At 39.8% G+C, this 15,275-nt stretch overlaps 1 protein-coding gene across 8 annotated transcripts in view; it reads right to left on the bottom strand.

Moving 5' to 3' along the window:
- Positions 1 to 1,550: 1,550 nt before the first annotated feature.
- The window catches only part of FNDC3B (fibronectin type III domain containing 3B), a 336,800-nt gene continuing 323,075 nt past the window's right edge, over positions 1,551 to 15,275 (bottom strand). For 7 of the 8 annotated variants that reach the window (XM_036075642.2, XM_036075643.2, XM_078069214.1 and 4 more), the window contains 2 exons: positions 13,362 to 13,489; positions 1,551 to 5,127 (listed from right to left, as the gene is read on the bottom strand). In XM_036075642.2, the coding sequence (XP_035931535.1) occupies positions 4,816 to 5,127; positions 13,362 to 13,489 (440 nt within the window). In that variant the 3' untranslated portion in view covers positions 1,551 to 4,815. The remainder of the gene's footprint in view (positions 5,128 to 13,361; positions 13,490 to 15,275) is intronic. The other variant, XM_078069227.1, reaches the window with a different exon arrangement.

Below are 15,275 nucleotides of genomic sequence, written 5' to 3' on the forward strand. Positions count from 1 at the left end.
TCTCTGATTCTTCCAAGTTATTGGCATTGGGCTTTCCATTCATGTTTATCAGATGTCAGGTCACTCTTCATTAAGCTGGAGGACTAAAAAGCTGACAGGGGATTGTTGAATGAGAGTTTCACCTTAGGGCATTGGTTCTCAATCTTGGCTGAGGAGTGGAATCACCTGGGGGGCTTTAAAAAACACTGATACTCCAGAAATGCTCATTTTATTGGTTTAGAGTATGATCTGGCTGTAGGGGTTTTGAAAAGCTCAGGTGATATTCCTGAGCAGCCCAAGCTGAGAAGACCCACCCCAGGGTGCTCCGGCTGAACCACGTCATTGAAGATCTTCAGATCTTTCTTTTTGGCCCATGGGGCTCTCTAGGTAAGACTCTTGATATTCTCCTGTACGCCTATGTTCACTGAATCCCACTTTTGATATGGTACCTTGACGATCAACTGTGGATTGTGTCTTCAAGTCTAGGGTCCTTCTACGTTACCTTCTGAGGATAAGCTTACAGGCTTCTGCAGGGTTGCAGCTGCACAGTTGAAAACAAAATGGGGAGGAATTTTATGGATCAAAATGGCATTTTAAACAGCTTTCAACTAGTAGTATTTTAGGCTCCTTTTCCCCTTCACCATCACTTCAAAAGGACATGCTTCTGTCAATTTTTGAGCCTTCAGGGTATGCTGCATATAAACTGAGGTGGTGCTCACTTCTCTCCCTGTGAAATTAGAATTCAGCTTTCTTCAGTTAGGTTTCCAAAATTCTGGTGCTAGCAAGCTCTCTCCCATTCTTCCCAGTGTTGAGGGCAGTTGGGACTTAAAAAAACAAATCCTTTACTATATTTTCAGAGGAGTGTTAGGAGCATGCAAAATTTGATGTGTTCAATTGGTCACTTTTACCCGTTAAGAATGGCTATCATTCTTTGTAACACAAAGCTCACTTATATCAACAGTTTTTCCATACATTTTTTTTTTTTTCCAGAAATAAGAAAGATACTAGGGATTCCGAGCAAAACAATCTAAACCTAGTGAAACCATGGCCTCAGCAGGGACACTGTGCTTTATTGCTGTTGTTGTTGTTGAATGAGACCCAAAGGAGGGAAGAAGTAAGGCAAAACCATGTGAGTTAGTCGTGGAGAGGGAGCGTTCGGGGTCTCCTGTCCAGAGGTAGACCTGGGCTCCTAAGGTTTGGCATTTGGATACTATGTTAGGAACGCAGACCCTGACAGTCAAAGAATGAATGGCAGCTCCTGGGACTGTGTGGTCCACAATCACATTTTAGCTGTCCCGTATAGGGAGAGCTGAATTTTTTAGCTTCTTTTGAAACATTAGCATGTGTGATTGTGGCCTGCGATCTTGCAGGACCTCAACCAGCAGGAGCTGGGCTGCAGCTGCCCCCTTGGGTGGCACAGGAACATCATGCCCTATGCCACCTGCCTGGCCTCCAAAGGCATTTGAATTTGCAACTTTAGGGATGTGGTTCGGTTCAAGTTTTTACAAAGTAACAACAACAACAACAACAACAAAAGCAATCCTATTCATGGCAGAAAAACCCTACTTAAGTCAGAAAGAATTAAAACATTTATTGGGCATAAATATATTACATATACACTACAGATACAGTTAGGTATTACATATAGCATAGTATTTGCAAAACCTATACATTAAAATTGATACGGCAGTTTTAATACAATGTATATGAAATAGTCTAAAATTTACAATACAGGAAAACATATGATTTTTTTTTTTTTCCTCCTAAAGTTGAAAAGCTTGGAATGTATGTCCAACAGTGAGGTAAAACATTTTGTCTTTCAATTTAAAGAACTGTGCAAGGATAACATTCAAACACATTCAATTAGGGCACTTTTCAATTTTGACAGGAATACTGAATTACTGTAGCCAACAAAACACAGTTAGAAAATGCCAACATTTCAAGTTGATAAGAACAAGGCAGATAATATGAAAAAAATCTTTTTAAAAAAGTTTTCTTTTGAGACCATTTCTTTGAGGACAAAGGGCGGTTTGCTTCACATGACTGGAATTTCTTGTGCCAGGGATGAGTTTGACATACAGAGCATCGGAAGCCAGACACTCATTCCTACGTATTGCAAAAGGGCAAAGAGATACGGTTAATGTAACACTTTATTTTATTGTTCGTGTGTAATGGCAATATATATATATAGCTGTGTATCAATGTCACATATACATATTTGTGATAGAAAACAGTGCCAGATGGAGTAATAATTTTTTGACCAAAGGGATGATGATGAATACCAAATCACGGAGAACAATAAAATAAAGTGCAGTCAGCCGGTCGGTGACACACTTCAGCTTTCCGGTGGTTCAACTGGATGGAAATCTCAAAAAAGATAAAGTACTCATAGCAATCTTGGCCTAATGCATTATTTCATTTAAAACATTTCAACCAATTCCAAGAATTTCTTTATAGCAGCAGCTCCGAAGTGTTTCCAAAAAGGGACTTTACCCCCCTGCAAACAGGGATTTTGTACTCCGTTGAATCTTCATTGCTTAAAAAAATGCCTTTCCCCCACAAAAAAAAACAAACAAAAAAACACCTGCCTGAGATGGTCTCAGAAAATGCAGGTGCAATGTTATAGTGGGTTGTAATACACAATTAAGTAGAGGGCTGAGTTTTGGAAGGCCAGAACTTTGGCAAAAAACATATTTACCTTGATGCCATCACTTTGCAAGGCTAATTAAACTAATTATTATAGTCAATAACAAAATACAAAACTCTCTAGTACTTACTACATCAATATAGGCACACAGAATAGTTCATTGATCTTAGCGCTTTCTTTCAAGAGATGATTATGGTTTTTTGGGTACATGTAAACGTCTTAATCACTGATAATGGATTTTTTCGTTTTTTTTTTTGGCATTTAATGCACTCGATGCTCTTATCTTTTAAAAACACAAGAAGATGTCAGAAGATTGGTAATACTACAGCTGTTGCCAAGGGACAAGACTGACCTAAAATTACAAAAGTATAAAACACACAAAAAAAATAACATGCTACAAGGGAAAATTAGTACATAAGTACATTTAAAAAATTTTACAATAAATAAAGATTGCACTGTAATTGGCATTTAAAGTACTGTATGCAGAATATAGTATAAATAAACCAAAAACAAAATAATGTTGGTTTCCCCATGACTTTGGTATGGGAATATTATAAGCTAGTACAGGATACTGCATCTTAAGACAACATAGACCAAGCACAAAATCGCTATGATCAAGAAAAACCAAGTAGCAAAAATATACAAAAACAGAAGCAGGGGGATACACTGTGTCTGTTGCACCCTTTTGGAATATATTTGCACCTCCAACTCTTAAATGTCCCTGAGGTACGCGAACATTATGGACTTCATATAAATAATCCAATGACTTTGGGTTAAAATTGATTATCTCATGACTCAGAATAAACATGCAAGAGTAACACTTTGCACTCCAATAGCACCTGTTGATCAAGGATCTCAAAGCACTTACAAACATTAGAATCCCCATTTTATTTTATTTCATTTTATTTTTAATGCATGGGAAACTGAGGCACAGAGAGGTAAAGTGACATGTTCAGGTCACGCAGCAAGTTAGTGACAGATCCAGGGAGGGAATCTAGGCTCCTTCACCCCCAAAACACCCTGTGCTTACCACCAAATATCATTCCCTCTCCACACATGGCCAGGTCAACCCCACAAAAATAGGAACTACAAATTAGGTAACTCTCTTTTGGGTTTTATCAGTTTTTATCCGCTGTTGGATTAAGATGATGTGCACTGAATTAAGGTACTGAAACTCAAATCACTTCATTGATACCTCAAAGAACAGCCTAACAGCAAATCTTTCAAAAACAATGAGCTGACATGTAAGAAGACTGCTCACAATTAGTGTAAATCACGGACAATGGGCAGAGGCACTAAACTGTCACCAGTTCTCGTCATATAACTCTGGTCAAACAAAACAGAATATAATAACTCTAGTGATTAGATTAGAAGTAGTTATACACAAAGACAAACAAACAAGTTAAAGCAGCTTTTAAAATAGCTGAACAAGGAAACAACTATTGCACAATGCCCTCTTAAAGTTACTGCTATGAATCGCTGGGGTAAAATCGACAATGTTCCATAATTTATAGGTGCATTTTGGTTACTTGATTTCTTAGACAGGCAGCTCATAGTGTTAAAAATCATAAGAAATACAGATTATTAAAACATTTTAAAGTACACATTTTTGATTTAAATGAGCTAAACAGTTAAATAACTGAGTGATGGTCGTTTAGGGCAGCCTTATCTGAGTGAACACATCTTCTGGACGTCGTTGTTGCGGTTGTGGTTGTGTGGTAATACACTCTGACAACACTGAAATCCTAGACCTGTAAGGACACACACTGTGATTCATGTTCACAGAGACAGATGATCCAGACAAAAGAAGTGACTGGTGAATATAAATTACTAAACCGTAACATGGAAGAAAAAAAAAATCAAAGGCTTGCAAAAGACATCAGTGAAAACAGAATAAAGGCAAATCTGAAAATTTAAAAGAAAACATAAAGCTAGCTTTTGGTATCTGGTTTGCTTTTCTTCTTCTTCTTTTTTTTTTTTTTTTAAAAATCCAGTTTAATCTCTTCCTAGTTTTGCATTTCAAAAAGGTGCACCAAAACACTGATTTTTTTTTTTTCTAGCTAAATCTGTAAAACAAGAGAAGTATATAAATCAAAGAACAGAAGGGCTTAAAAAGGGGAGTATCTGAATAAATGTGTGTATTAAAATGTGTAGCATTAAATTCATACCTCTAGTTTTGTTGGGTTTGTTTACTTCATTAAGAAGTACTGTAATATAAAGGCAAATAAAATGGACAAAGTTGCAAAGCCAACCACAATGAGGGCTGCAAACTGTTCATCAGTAGGCATCATGCTCTTCATTTTGGGATCGTCTAAGCTCCCCGTGTCCCCTGTAAGCATGACCTCACTTCGTTGTAATACAAAAGCCGCAGAGGGGCTGAACGCTCCGCTTAGCTCCTGAGAGGTGTCTAAACAGCGGCGGCACGCACACACGCGGAACCGGTAGTCTGTGTTGGTCTGGAGGCCTGAGATTTGGAATGTTGCTTCTTCTCCCTTGTATACCTTCAAGGACAAACAAAAAAGTCCTGGTCAATTAATCTGTAACAACGCTGTGGTTTCTAACATAATAATCTGATAAGCCAGGTCCACCAGGCCCCCGGTGTTTACTCCATAATAACCAGAATAACAAAAATTTGGCAGAAACCCTGAACAAACAGAATACAAAATCCAGTGACTGGAATCGCAGCTGACTTAAGTAATAAACACCTAATGAAATTTTAAGAGATTTGGCTGGTGAATAGTTAAACAAGAAAGTAAAATTAACTGAATCTTTCCTGTAGGAGTGGCACTGAGTTAGTATCTATAAAGTGCTTAAAACAGGCCTGGTACACCGTCACTATTTAGAATTTTTAAACGACTCCAAATATATTACTAAAACACAGCAATTAAAAGTCATAGGCATAAGCATTTTCAACCTGGCTACAGGCTACCTTAGTAAAGCTGTTAATTTTGCCCATTAATACAAATCCCCTAGAAAATAAAGTATTTCCAATGATCTCCACTTTGAAACACTTGCCAGCTAGAGAGTTAGTGGGAATCTGCAAATGTTGAGTGTTTTTAAAGCCTGGTGTGCAAACTTCTACCCCAAAATAGGACATGCCACCAGTGAACACAGAGGCCCTGGCCACGCCTTTAGTGTTGGGCAAGCAAAGACCTCGGTTTACGGAAGGGACCCAACTTCCAATGGTCACTTGATATTTAGCCTTTTCTTAAGATGTTTCCTCCCTCATTTTCAAACTTCACAAGGAGACTTTGTCATATTTATTATACTTTTGTTTAGTGCCTGGTGCCAGAAAACCAATTCTGCCTGTTACTTATGCTGATCCAGATTCATCATTGCTTTTGCTATTCCTCTGTAAGATTTTTAAGCATGCTCCTCCTGGTGCGTCACCCTATTTCTTGAAAGACTGTAGCCAGAGCATTAGCAACTGGAGTCACAGAACTGGGCTGGAGCAACCGAGTATGAAAGAGCTGTAAGAAGACCCAGACCACTCCTTTCTTATTGTTCCAATGATGAGTTAGTTAAATGGATGGTTTAAGACGAGCTTGCTGTCAGTCACGGTGATTGCCCCAACCCACACACCACCAACTATTCGAGAGCTCCACCTATAACCATGATGGAACTCTTTATGAATTATTTCCCAACATGTGAGTGGTCTCAAGAAAACAGTGGTGTACATTTTTTTTTCTTTAAAGAGATCTTTTAACTCTGAAAGTTCTTTGCTTTCTTAATCTAGATTTAATTTCTTAATTTTAAATGCTCAAGGTGCTATTTTCTGAGAAAAGTCTTTTCTTGGAAACCGTCGGGACCATTCCTGAAGGGAATGATTTGCAACCCATGGGACCAGTATACCAGTTTGATAAAGAAGGTCCCTCCACACTTGCCATCTGAGCTGTGGTTTCTTTCCTGCAACGTCCCCGTAAACAATCCATTCTGATTCTATGGTGATAAGTTAGCACTGGTATGTTTACTGAGTTGGAGAGAAGCTGCCATCTAAGCCTTAGCTGCAAGATTTCCTGCTATACCTCTTTTATCGATTCTTACAGAGGTCACACTTCTTGAAGTATTTGTTTGCACTTATTAAAGGTCGAAAGACTGTAGCTGTTGGAGCTCTTCCCCTCTGTGCAACCCTGGGGGAACTGGGCCTGGTCTGACTGGGAGGCACTGGGCAGATCCTTGTCAAGCATGGGAACTGGAATCAGGATCCCAGGTCTAAGTCCTTGCTCCGTTATTTTCTAGGTTTGTGAACTTAGGCAACTAGCAGCTTTGAGTCTTAGCCTTTTTCCTCTTTATCCTGGGGTTAGTTAACAGTACCTAACCTAACCCTAAGGGGGATTGAGGGTTAAATGAGAAACTGGATGTAAAGAGTGCTTTGTGAGAGCAACATGCTGAAGGGAAGCCAACCTCATCAAATTTAATCCTCCTGATTAGAGATAAAGATGCTGAGGATCATAGAGGCTGTTAATTTCTTAAGGACTCATAACAAATAAGGGCAGGGGTAGACCCCCGATGAGATCCCACTCTTAAACACCCATGCTCACCACTGGAACCGCCCCAGCCCTGCCTCTCCCATCCCCTTTGGTAGGTCGTGATGCCACCACCTGTCCTCTGCTTTAGTCCTAGTCTAATGAACAGTCTGACATGAGGCCAGTTCTCTTGGCCTGATTTTTGTCTTCCCAGGCAGCTCCACTATCTTTCTGGTGTTTCCGTTAAACACCCATCTTGGTTCCTGCTGTCTCAGGAGGAAAACGCTGCCTTCCCCTTCTGTGGTATGGAAAGCAGTGCCCCCCCTCCGTTTGTGCCAAGCAAAGGCTTGGCCAGTGTTTCTGTGGTGTGGCCTCTTACTTTCTGCCATCAAACAATGACCTCATGGCAGAAAACCAGTTAATAACCTATCCCCACAGATGTTTCTGAGACTTTTGGCAAGTGGATATAAATGTTCACTTTTATCTGTTTAAATGAATTCTATGGTTTCTGGAATTTGCACAGCTAGAGCTTTTGAAGAAAGCTGGCCCAGAAGTATATTTAATTTCTTAGGAACCCAATTCATGGAATCTTGGAGAGAGACTTCATATTTTCATTTTGATGGCTCTGCTCAACTCTAAATTCCCTGGAATGAAGATCTCTGAAAATGTATTTAGAGAGCAAAGGAATGCTACTTTTCTCGTACCATTTGGCAAAAAGCTTAATGAAGGAAAAATGAGTACCTAACTGAAGGGAACTTCCTTAATGACAAGTCCAATTAAAACGTAGGCTTCAATTTGTAAACATTTTTCTTTTAGCCATTCTTGTTTTAATTGGAACAGCTCCCCCCTTGTACAAGCATTACCAACACAAAAATCTTAAAAAAACAAAACACGATACACATATTGAGCGTGGGACTGTGTTCTATTAATGCCATAGCAACCAGCACCATGGATAGCCTGAATTAAGTAGATGCTCAGTGACGTTCTCTAATCAGAACCCTCAACGACTCAAGAGGAGATATTCTTACACCACAGTACTTGAAAAGACAGGATGATTACCAGAAACAAGTAAACATGAACATTAAGTATGAGAACATACACCCAAACCACAGAGGCAACAGAAGAGAGTTTTTAGTACAGGGGTACAGCCACCATTGTAAAGAAATAGAATCATTAACAGTAAGTTGTTTTCAGTGTACTGATAGAAAATACAGCGTTTCTAATATATTTTAGAAATGGTCAACAATGCTTTAAAGCCTTTTGGATTAATTCTTAGCTAAGGAAAAATTAAAACAATCCCAATACCCCCTTTTCCTGTGGATTCTGGTCCCTGAGGTTTGACCTACCGGATCTGTTCTGGTGGAAACAGTCACAGCCAAGGGGGTCACCAAACTATAGGCTCATCCTGTCTGCACACAGCTGAGCCTCCACTGAAGTGACTTTCCAGGGGACCGTGCAGCTCTCCACCTCGGGATGGCAGGCCGCGTGCCCTGTGTCCCTTTATTTTCATTCATTTTGACAGGGGCACCATTATGGGTTTTTCCTCCTGCCTCAACCCAATTTAAAAGGCATGGCTCCACTTAAGATTGTCTTTATTGAAGTAACCAATCATAATATCGCAAGATGTAGATAAGCAATATTATTTTTATAAAGACTATTTCTGTTCTTGATTTGATGTACGATATATTTTAAAGTAATTGTGACATGTTTATTCCAAAGAGGAGGATTTAAAGTAATACTCAGATAACTAAAATGAAGAATCTGTGACCCTTAATTCAGAACAACATGCTGGAGTTGGAATCCTTTACCCCAGCGAGTCTTTTGGGGAGGACCGCGGGGGGCCTGCCTCTGGGCCAATGCCTGCTCTCTTGATTAACGTTGCCCCTCTCGAGAACTGCAAAGGGGGACATAACTGCACAGCATTGTCATTTACATAGCCCATTCTCACTACTAAAGGGGCAGAAAGCTCACAGTGACTCTGAGCTAGAGGATGAGTATCCCTCCTGGTACAACAAAGCAGCCGAGGCTCAGTGAGGTGAATTAATTCTTCTAATATCACATGACTGTGGGATACCCTCCAGCTCAAGAGGGAACCCACCAACCTGCAAGCCTCCTTTGTAGAGGGCGCAGCGCAGGGCAGGCCTTATGGTCCGAGCTGAGGAGGGCTGGTAAGGTACTGTTACTGAACTGTTTCTTGACAGTCTGCTATTTTCACCCCAATGGGCACTGGCCATGCTCTTCTGGTATATGCTGGGTATCCCTCATGGTACAGAGCACCTAACAGTTTCTCAATAAACCAGGGTCCTATACCTGGGCTCCATGAAACAAGATATATTTGTCTCATGTATGAGCATTTTTCTGATAGACTTTATTGGATACTTAAAGGAAGCTAAAATCCGAAGAAAATTAAGAATCCGTAAAATGATGGCTTTTAAATACCCCCATGTTGATCTATTATTTTGCTTTGGATATGACCCTTTATTCAGGCAAAAATTAAAAAAAAAACAAACTGTGTTAGGGAATTAAATTGAAAGACATTAAAAAATATGTAAGCTCTAAGACTTTCAAACAGTTGTGTTAAGATCTTTCCTCATAGTACCTAATGTGATGCCATGAAGAATCAATACAAGTCCCAATACTATAGTCTAAAATGATACAAAATGAAAATTAATTTATACAAAGAGGCCATCAAATTAACTGTAAAGGTCCATAAATATTCAGATGTTTTCTTTTTTTTTTTTTTTTTTTTTTAAAGATTTTATTTATTTATTTGAGAGAGAGAGAATGAGAGACAGAGAGCATGAGAGGGAGGAGGGTCAGAGGGAGAAGCAGACTGCCTGCCGAGCAGGGAGCCCGATGCGGGACTCGATCCCGGGACTCCAGGATCACGACCCGAGCCGAAGGCAGTCGCTTAACCAACTGAGCCACCCAGGCGTCCCAATATTCAGATGTTTTAAAGGTTTTCTTAATGCAACAAATCTGAGCACTAAGAATATTAATGACTTGCCACAAATTTTGTCCCCTAACAGGCAATAATTTGTTAGTTTGTTGCTCTTTTCTCATCTTCATTGTTTAAATATTTTTTATAAAAATTATTGCAGTCTGAATAGGGATATGAATACGAATCATCTTGCTTTACATTCTTATGTAAGGATCAAACTGTCTATGTTATATCTCGTGCAAAAAAAAATCAGTCACCTGCATATACATACAATTTTCAGTCTTTTCTGGAATGCTTTATAATTAATACTGTCTGAAAAGAAGTTTTAAGCTTCTTGGAAAAAACATTTTAGCAATGGGGGAAAAGCCAAATCAACATATGTATGCACGCTAATAGAGAGTAAAATTTTAGGTGAGGATTTACTACTTTAAGAGACTGATTTGTAATTAAGGCCAGCTGCTCGCCCCATATTGTGATAGTTGAACAAAGGAAAGCTAGTAAGCTAGAACCAAGGCAAAGTTAAAGTCCATGTTTCAAGCAAATCATCAGAGAACGCTCCGGGCGTGCCGTATTTGCCCGTAAACCTCAGTCTGGGAAGCAGAAAGACCCTTCCTATCATAGGTGACTTTTTTTCACCTAAGTTACAAACACTTCCAAATCCACCCCACCCTGAAGCTTACTCTTATCACCACCACAGGTACAATTAACTCTGTTCCCTTGAAACTGCCTCTTTCATGCACGCAAGAAACATTTACTGAGCGCCTAACTACGCGCCAGGGCTGAGAAAATAAAAATGAGGAACACAAGCCCGTATGCCAGTGGATCCCGTCTGAGCAGTGCTGGGACGGAGGTGCACACAGTGCTCCCTAGGAGCCGGCGGCTCTGCCGGGTATACGCTCGGCAATAATTACCTCCCATTTTCTTCTGCTTTGCTTCTACATATTCAGAGCCTGTTATCTCTGGACCATAATTATTTTAACCATTACTCTTGCAGCCATAATATAAATAGGTTTCATTCCCTATTTCATGTCCAGAACAAGTGAATGAAGAACTCAAAACATCATGTTTAAGTTAATGCTTATTGAATAGGGAGAAGGAAAAAAACTCAGTACAAATTATTCCTGACTCAACTGTGGCTTTTTATGTACTACTACCCACCTTAATCATTTCTTGGTAAATGTAGTAAACACATGGTTATGTGAAGAATGCTAATCCCCATCTACTGAGCCTGCCCTGCGTGTTATGTTTTCATGTATTTCCAAAAAGAAACTCAGTTATAATTACAATAAGAAATTCTGAGGTATACACGCGTGATTAGGTACCATATTAGAAGTTATATGTCCTTGAGTCTAAATATATAACATTAAACAAATAAAACATTAAAGAAATCTAAAGATATTAAGTAATCTATACACCCAACATGGGGCTTGAATTCACAAACCCGAGAACAAGAGTTATGTGCTCTTCTGACTGAACTAGTGGGGGTCCCAAACAAATAGCTGATTAAAAACAGCCAACCTGCTGATAAAATCTAAACTACTGAATGAATTTACCTGTGTTTTAGCAATGCTTGCAATGTATAGATATTGATCAAATAATGCTGCTTTTTCAATGTCAAACAGCAATCACTACCTTTTAAGAAGCAGAACATTTTTCTAAGAGCAGGTGAAAAAGTATGGTACGTGGAATATAACGTTTTTAAAATAACAATGATGAACATGCAGTGAATGTACTGTTGGGACATGAATCGTTCTTAAGTGTTAAATGATCTGCTGTGAAATTCTGTAACATTTCATCTTTTCACCATTATTACATTGCTATGGAACAGGACAATGCTGCTGCCGTTAAGATGACGAAATCCGGTGCGAAAAACCCTAGGCTCTCTATCTGAGCTGAGACCCTGCAACCAATCCTATTTTTCTGGGAAGCTGAAACAAACATGTGAAATTATTTACTCTGAAATGGGATACATCTGCTAAAATAAGACTGGAAAGTGAAACAATACAAAAGCGTTTTGCTCTTAAAGAGGAATGATGGAAACTGGACGATGACATCATCCACTGATGTTAATCAATACTTGGTAGATGTCATAGTTAAAAATAGGTTTTTGCAAAATGTGGTTAAAGCAATTCATTCTTTTATCTGATCTTTCGTACTAACAAAATACATGAAATGTACCAAAATTTTCTTTGTTTTACACATTTGCGAGTATTCCTCATTATTAAATAAGGAACATTAGCCAGCAATTTAACAAAAACTCTGAATCAAATTATTTCCTACCTGTTTGTATCTGGAGCCTCTAGAGCTGAATAGAGAGGTCTTTACAAATTATGCTAATGTTTCAGAAGACAGTTTCTGAGTTTGATATACACACATGCCTCCATTAAAAGTTCTGGTAAGGAATGGACTTCACCTTTCCTTAGGGTAATGGTATCATATCCTGATTTCACAAAAATAGTTACTAAGTTCCCAGAAAGGTAACAGAAACTGATGGGGTATCCTAATCTTTTGTAGCCAAGGACTGATAATCTGCAGTGTTGGAAGAATTAAGGATCAAAAAGTGTTGTGAAAATAAGAAAACCAAACTCTTTATCTGGCTATATTCCAGTTACATTCTCTCTTGCCTGGGTGTATCATGTGATCTGTGAAGCCTTGCTGACTCAAATTATGGTTCCTGGAGCAGCATGACCTGGGAGCTGGAGCCCTCACCCCACACCTACTGAATCAGGTCTGCATTTGAACAGATTCCCTGGGGATTCCCCTGCACAGGTCTTTTTTGGGGGAAGGGGCAGGGGCAGAGGGAGAGAGAGAATCCCAAGCAGGCTCCATGCCCAGTCCTGAGCCAATCCCACGACCCTGAGATCACGACCTGAGCTGAAATCAAGAGTCAGACGCTTAACTGACTGAGCCACGCAGGTGCCCCTCAGCTCAGGTCTTGATCTTAGAGTTGTGGGTTCAGGCCCTGCCCCTTAAAAAAAAAAAAAAAAAGGTTTCAGTAGTCAGGCTGGAACTACTTCCCCTCTGTAGTCAAACCACTGGCACTTTGGTTTTCAACTGCATAAAGATTTTGATATTTGTAAGCATCATGGCCAGTGTCAAATACAAATACGGAATTTAAAACTCTTTATAAGGTCATGCTTGAGAACTGAACATTTAATACCTCCACAGACAAAATGTAAACTAGGGCTTATATCAAGAGGTACACGATAGGCAGTTTTTGTGATTGATTTTAAGAAATATGCCGCTCACCAGTCACTGAACTGCTCGTGGCGAGAGGCAAAGGACTGGACTGATAAGCCACACACGTGCCATTCATACTAGTTCTTACCTGTTTGTACTCAGATTCTCTTCCAACCAATACCTGCAGGATGTAGTTGACAGGGTCACCTTTCATTGGTGGTACCGTCTCCCATAAAATTTCACATGAATTTCCTTCCAACTGTGTTACTCGAGGTGCTGAAATACAAATCCACATATCCAAGCTCAAAATTCAAAGTTATCACAATAACCGTCAACATTTTGGTAATATTAGAGTGGGAGAGTGCTTGTGTCCGCTCTGAGAGGGGAGTTTATTTGCCCAGCCTCCTTATAAAACCTGCAGGGCACACTTTACACAGAGAAGATACTCCATGACTAGTAAGCTATTGGTGAAAAAAATCCTTTGCTCATTATCCTATTAATAACTGCTTGGCCTGGATTGCATTTTTGTTACTTTTAATTTTTAAAAAATTTTTTAAAAAAGATTTCATTTATTTGAGAGAGAGAGAGAGTGAGAGAGTGCACACATGAGCAGGTGGAGGGGCAGAGGAAGAGGGAGCAGCAGACTTCCCACTGAGCAGGGAGCCTGCCGTGGGGCTCAATCCCAGGACCTCAGGATCATGACCTGAGCCAAAGCAAACGCTTAATCGACTGAGCCACCCAGGCGCCCCATGTACTTTTGTTATGTTTTCAATAACTACTCAGCATGTTCTATATGATTAGGCCTGAACTGGAGACTTTAGAGAATGCAAAAATAGGGACTGTAAACCCTACTTTCAAGGGAATTAAGATCAAGTTGAGGGAAGGGGCGAGCAAGGTAGGAGACAAATACAAAGAGAAACATAACATAAAGGAGATTAAACGGGGGTGTATGAACAAAATAGGAGGGACAGTCTGATCTGTTTGAGAGTCTGAGGAAGGTTTGAGAAGCACGTGACATGTGAGATTAAGTCCCAGAGAATGGCTAGCACTGAGAGAAAGCCTTTAAAAATCAAGTTATCTCCTATTTGTATTTTTTTTAGTTCATTTTTCACCTACTGGACTTATAATTCTGTTGGTTTTTTTTAAGAATTTTTTTTTTTTTTAAGATTCTATTTATTCATTTGAGAGAGAGAGAAAACACAAGCAGGGGGAGCAGCAGAGGGAGAGGGAGAAGCAGGCTCCCCGCTGAGCAGAGGGCCCAATGCAGGACTCAATCCCAGGACCCCAGCATCACAACCCGAGCCGAAGGCAGACATCTAACCGACTGAGCCACCTAGGCGCCCTCATAATTCTGGTTTAAAGGAAAACTATATTAGTTTGTAGTAAAGCATGTAAAATGTTACAGAATTTTAAAATATTTTTTTCTCACAGCTTATGCTATATCTCTACAGCTTAATTCAATACTTGAGATTTTTCTACTTTGTAACTAGAATGCATAACTCTTCTCTGAACCCCCTTACTCTATAAATTCTTTAGAGGCAGTGGATTCTACTTGCGATTCTGTACAATACTGCTTCAGAAAAATACAGGTTTTCTTAAAAATAAGTTGCAATTAGTTGGCCAAAACTCCATGCAATTTATGGAAAAAATAAGGGACCCTATCAGACCAAACAGCCCTCCAGCTAAGACAACAATTTCCTGAACCGAAACGGTAAAGGATCTGATCATGTGGCAGTGTTAGGAAACTGTCCTTCTGAAGAAAATATACATGAAATTCAAGTGCTTTCAATTCAGTGTTCCACTGTCCATGAACTGAATCTCTACCAACACACACTTAGAGAGGCAAAGGGAGTGTCGCAAAGACCCTTGATGTTTGCCAGCTGGTAAATGCGGCCAGCCTTCCTTGTCACGGCAAATCTATGAGCCCCAGTGTGTTCAGGAATCTCTCCTGTTACCAGGCGAAGCTGTACCGAAGGACCGGGCCATTTACTACCCACGGGGCGCAGCGAGCCCTTGCATGTGTTCACCATCTGTCCTAGTTTCGTAGTCACACGAAGAAGCA

The sequence above is a fragment of the Halichoerus grypus genome, chromosome 1 (assembly GCF_964656455.1).
Source record: "Halichoerus grypus chromosome 1, mHalGry1.hap1.1, whole genome shotgun sequence".
In the NCBI taxonomy this organism is placed as follows: domain Eukaryota; kingdom Metazoa; phylum Chordata; class Mammalia; order Carnivora; family Phocidae; genus Halichoerus; species Halichoerus grypus.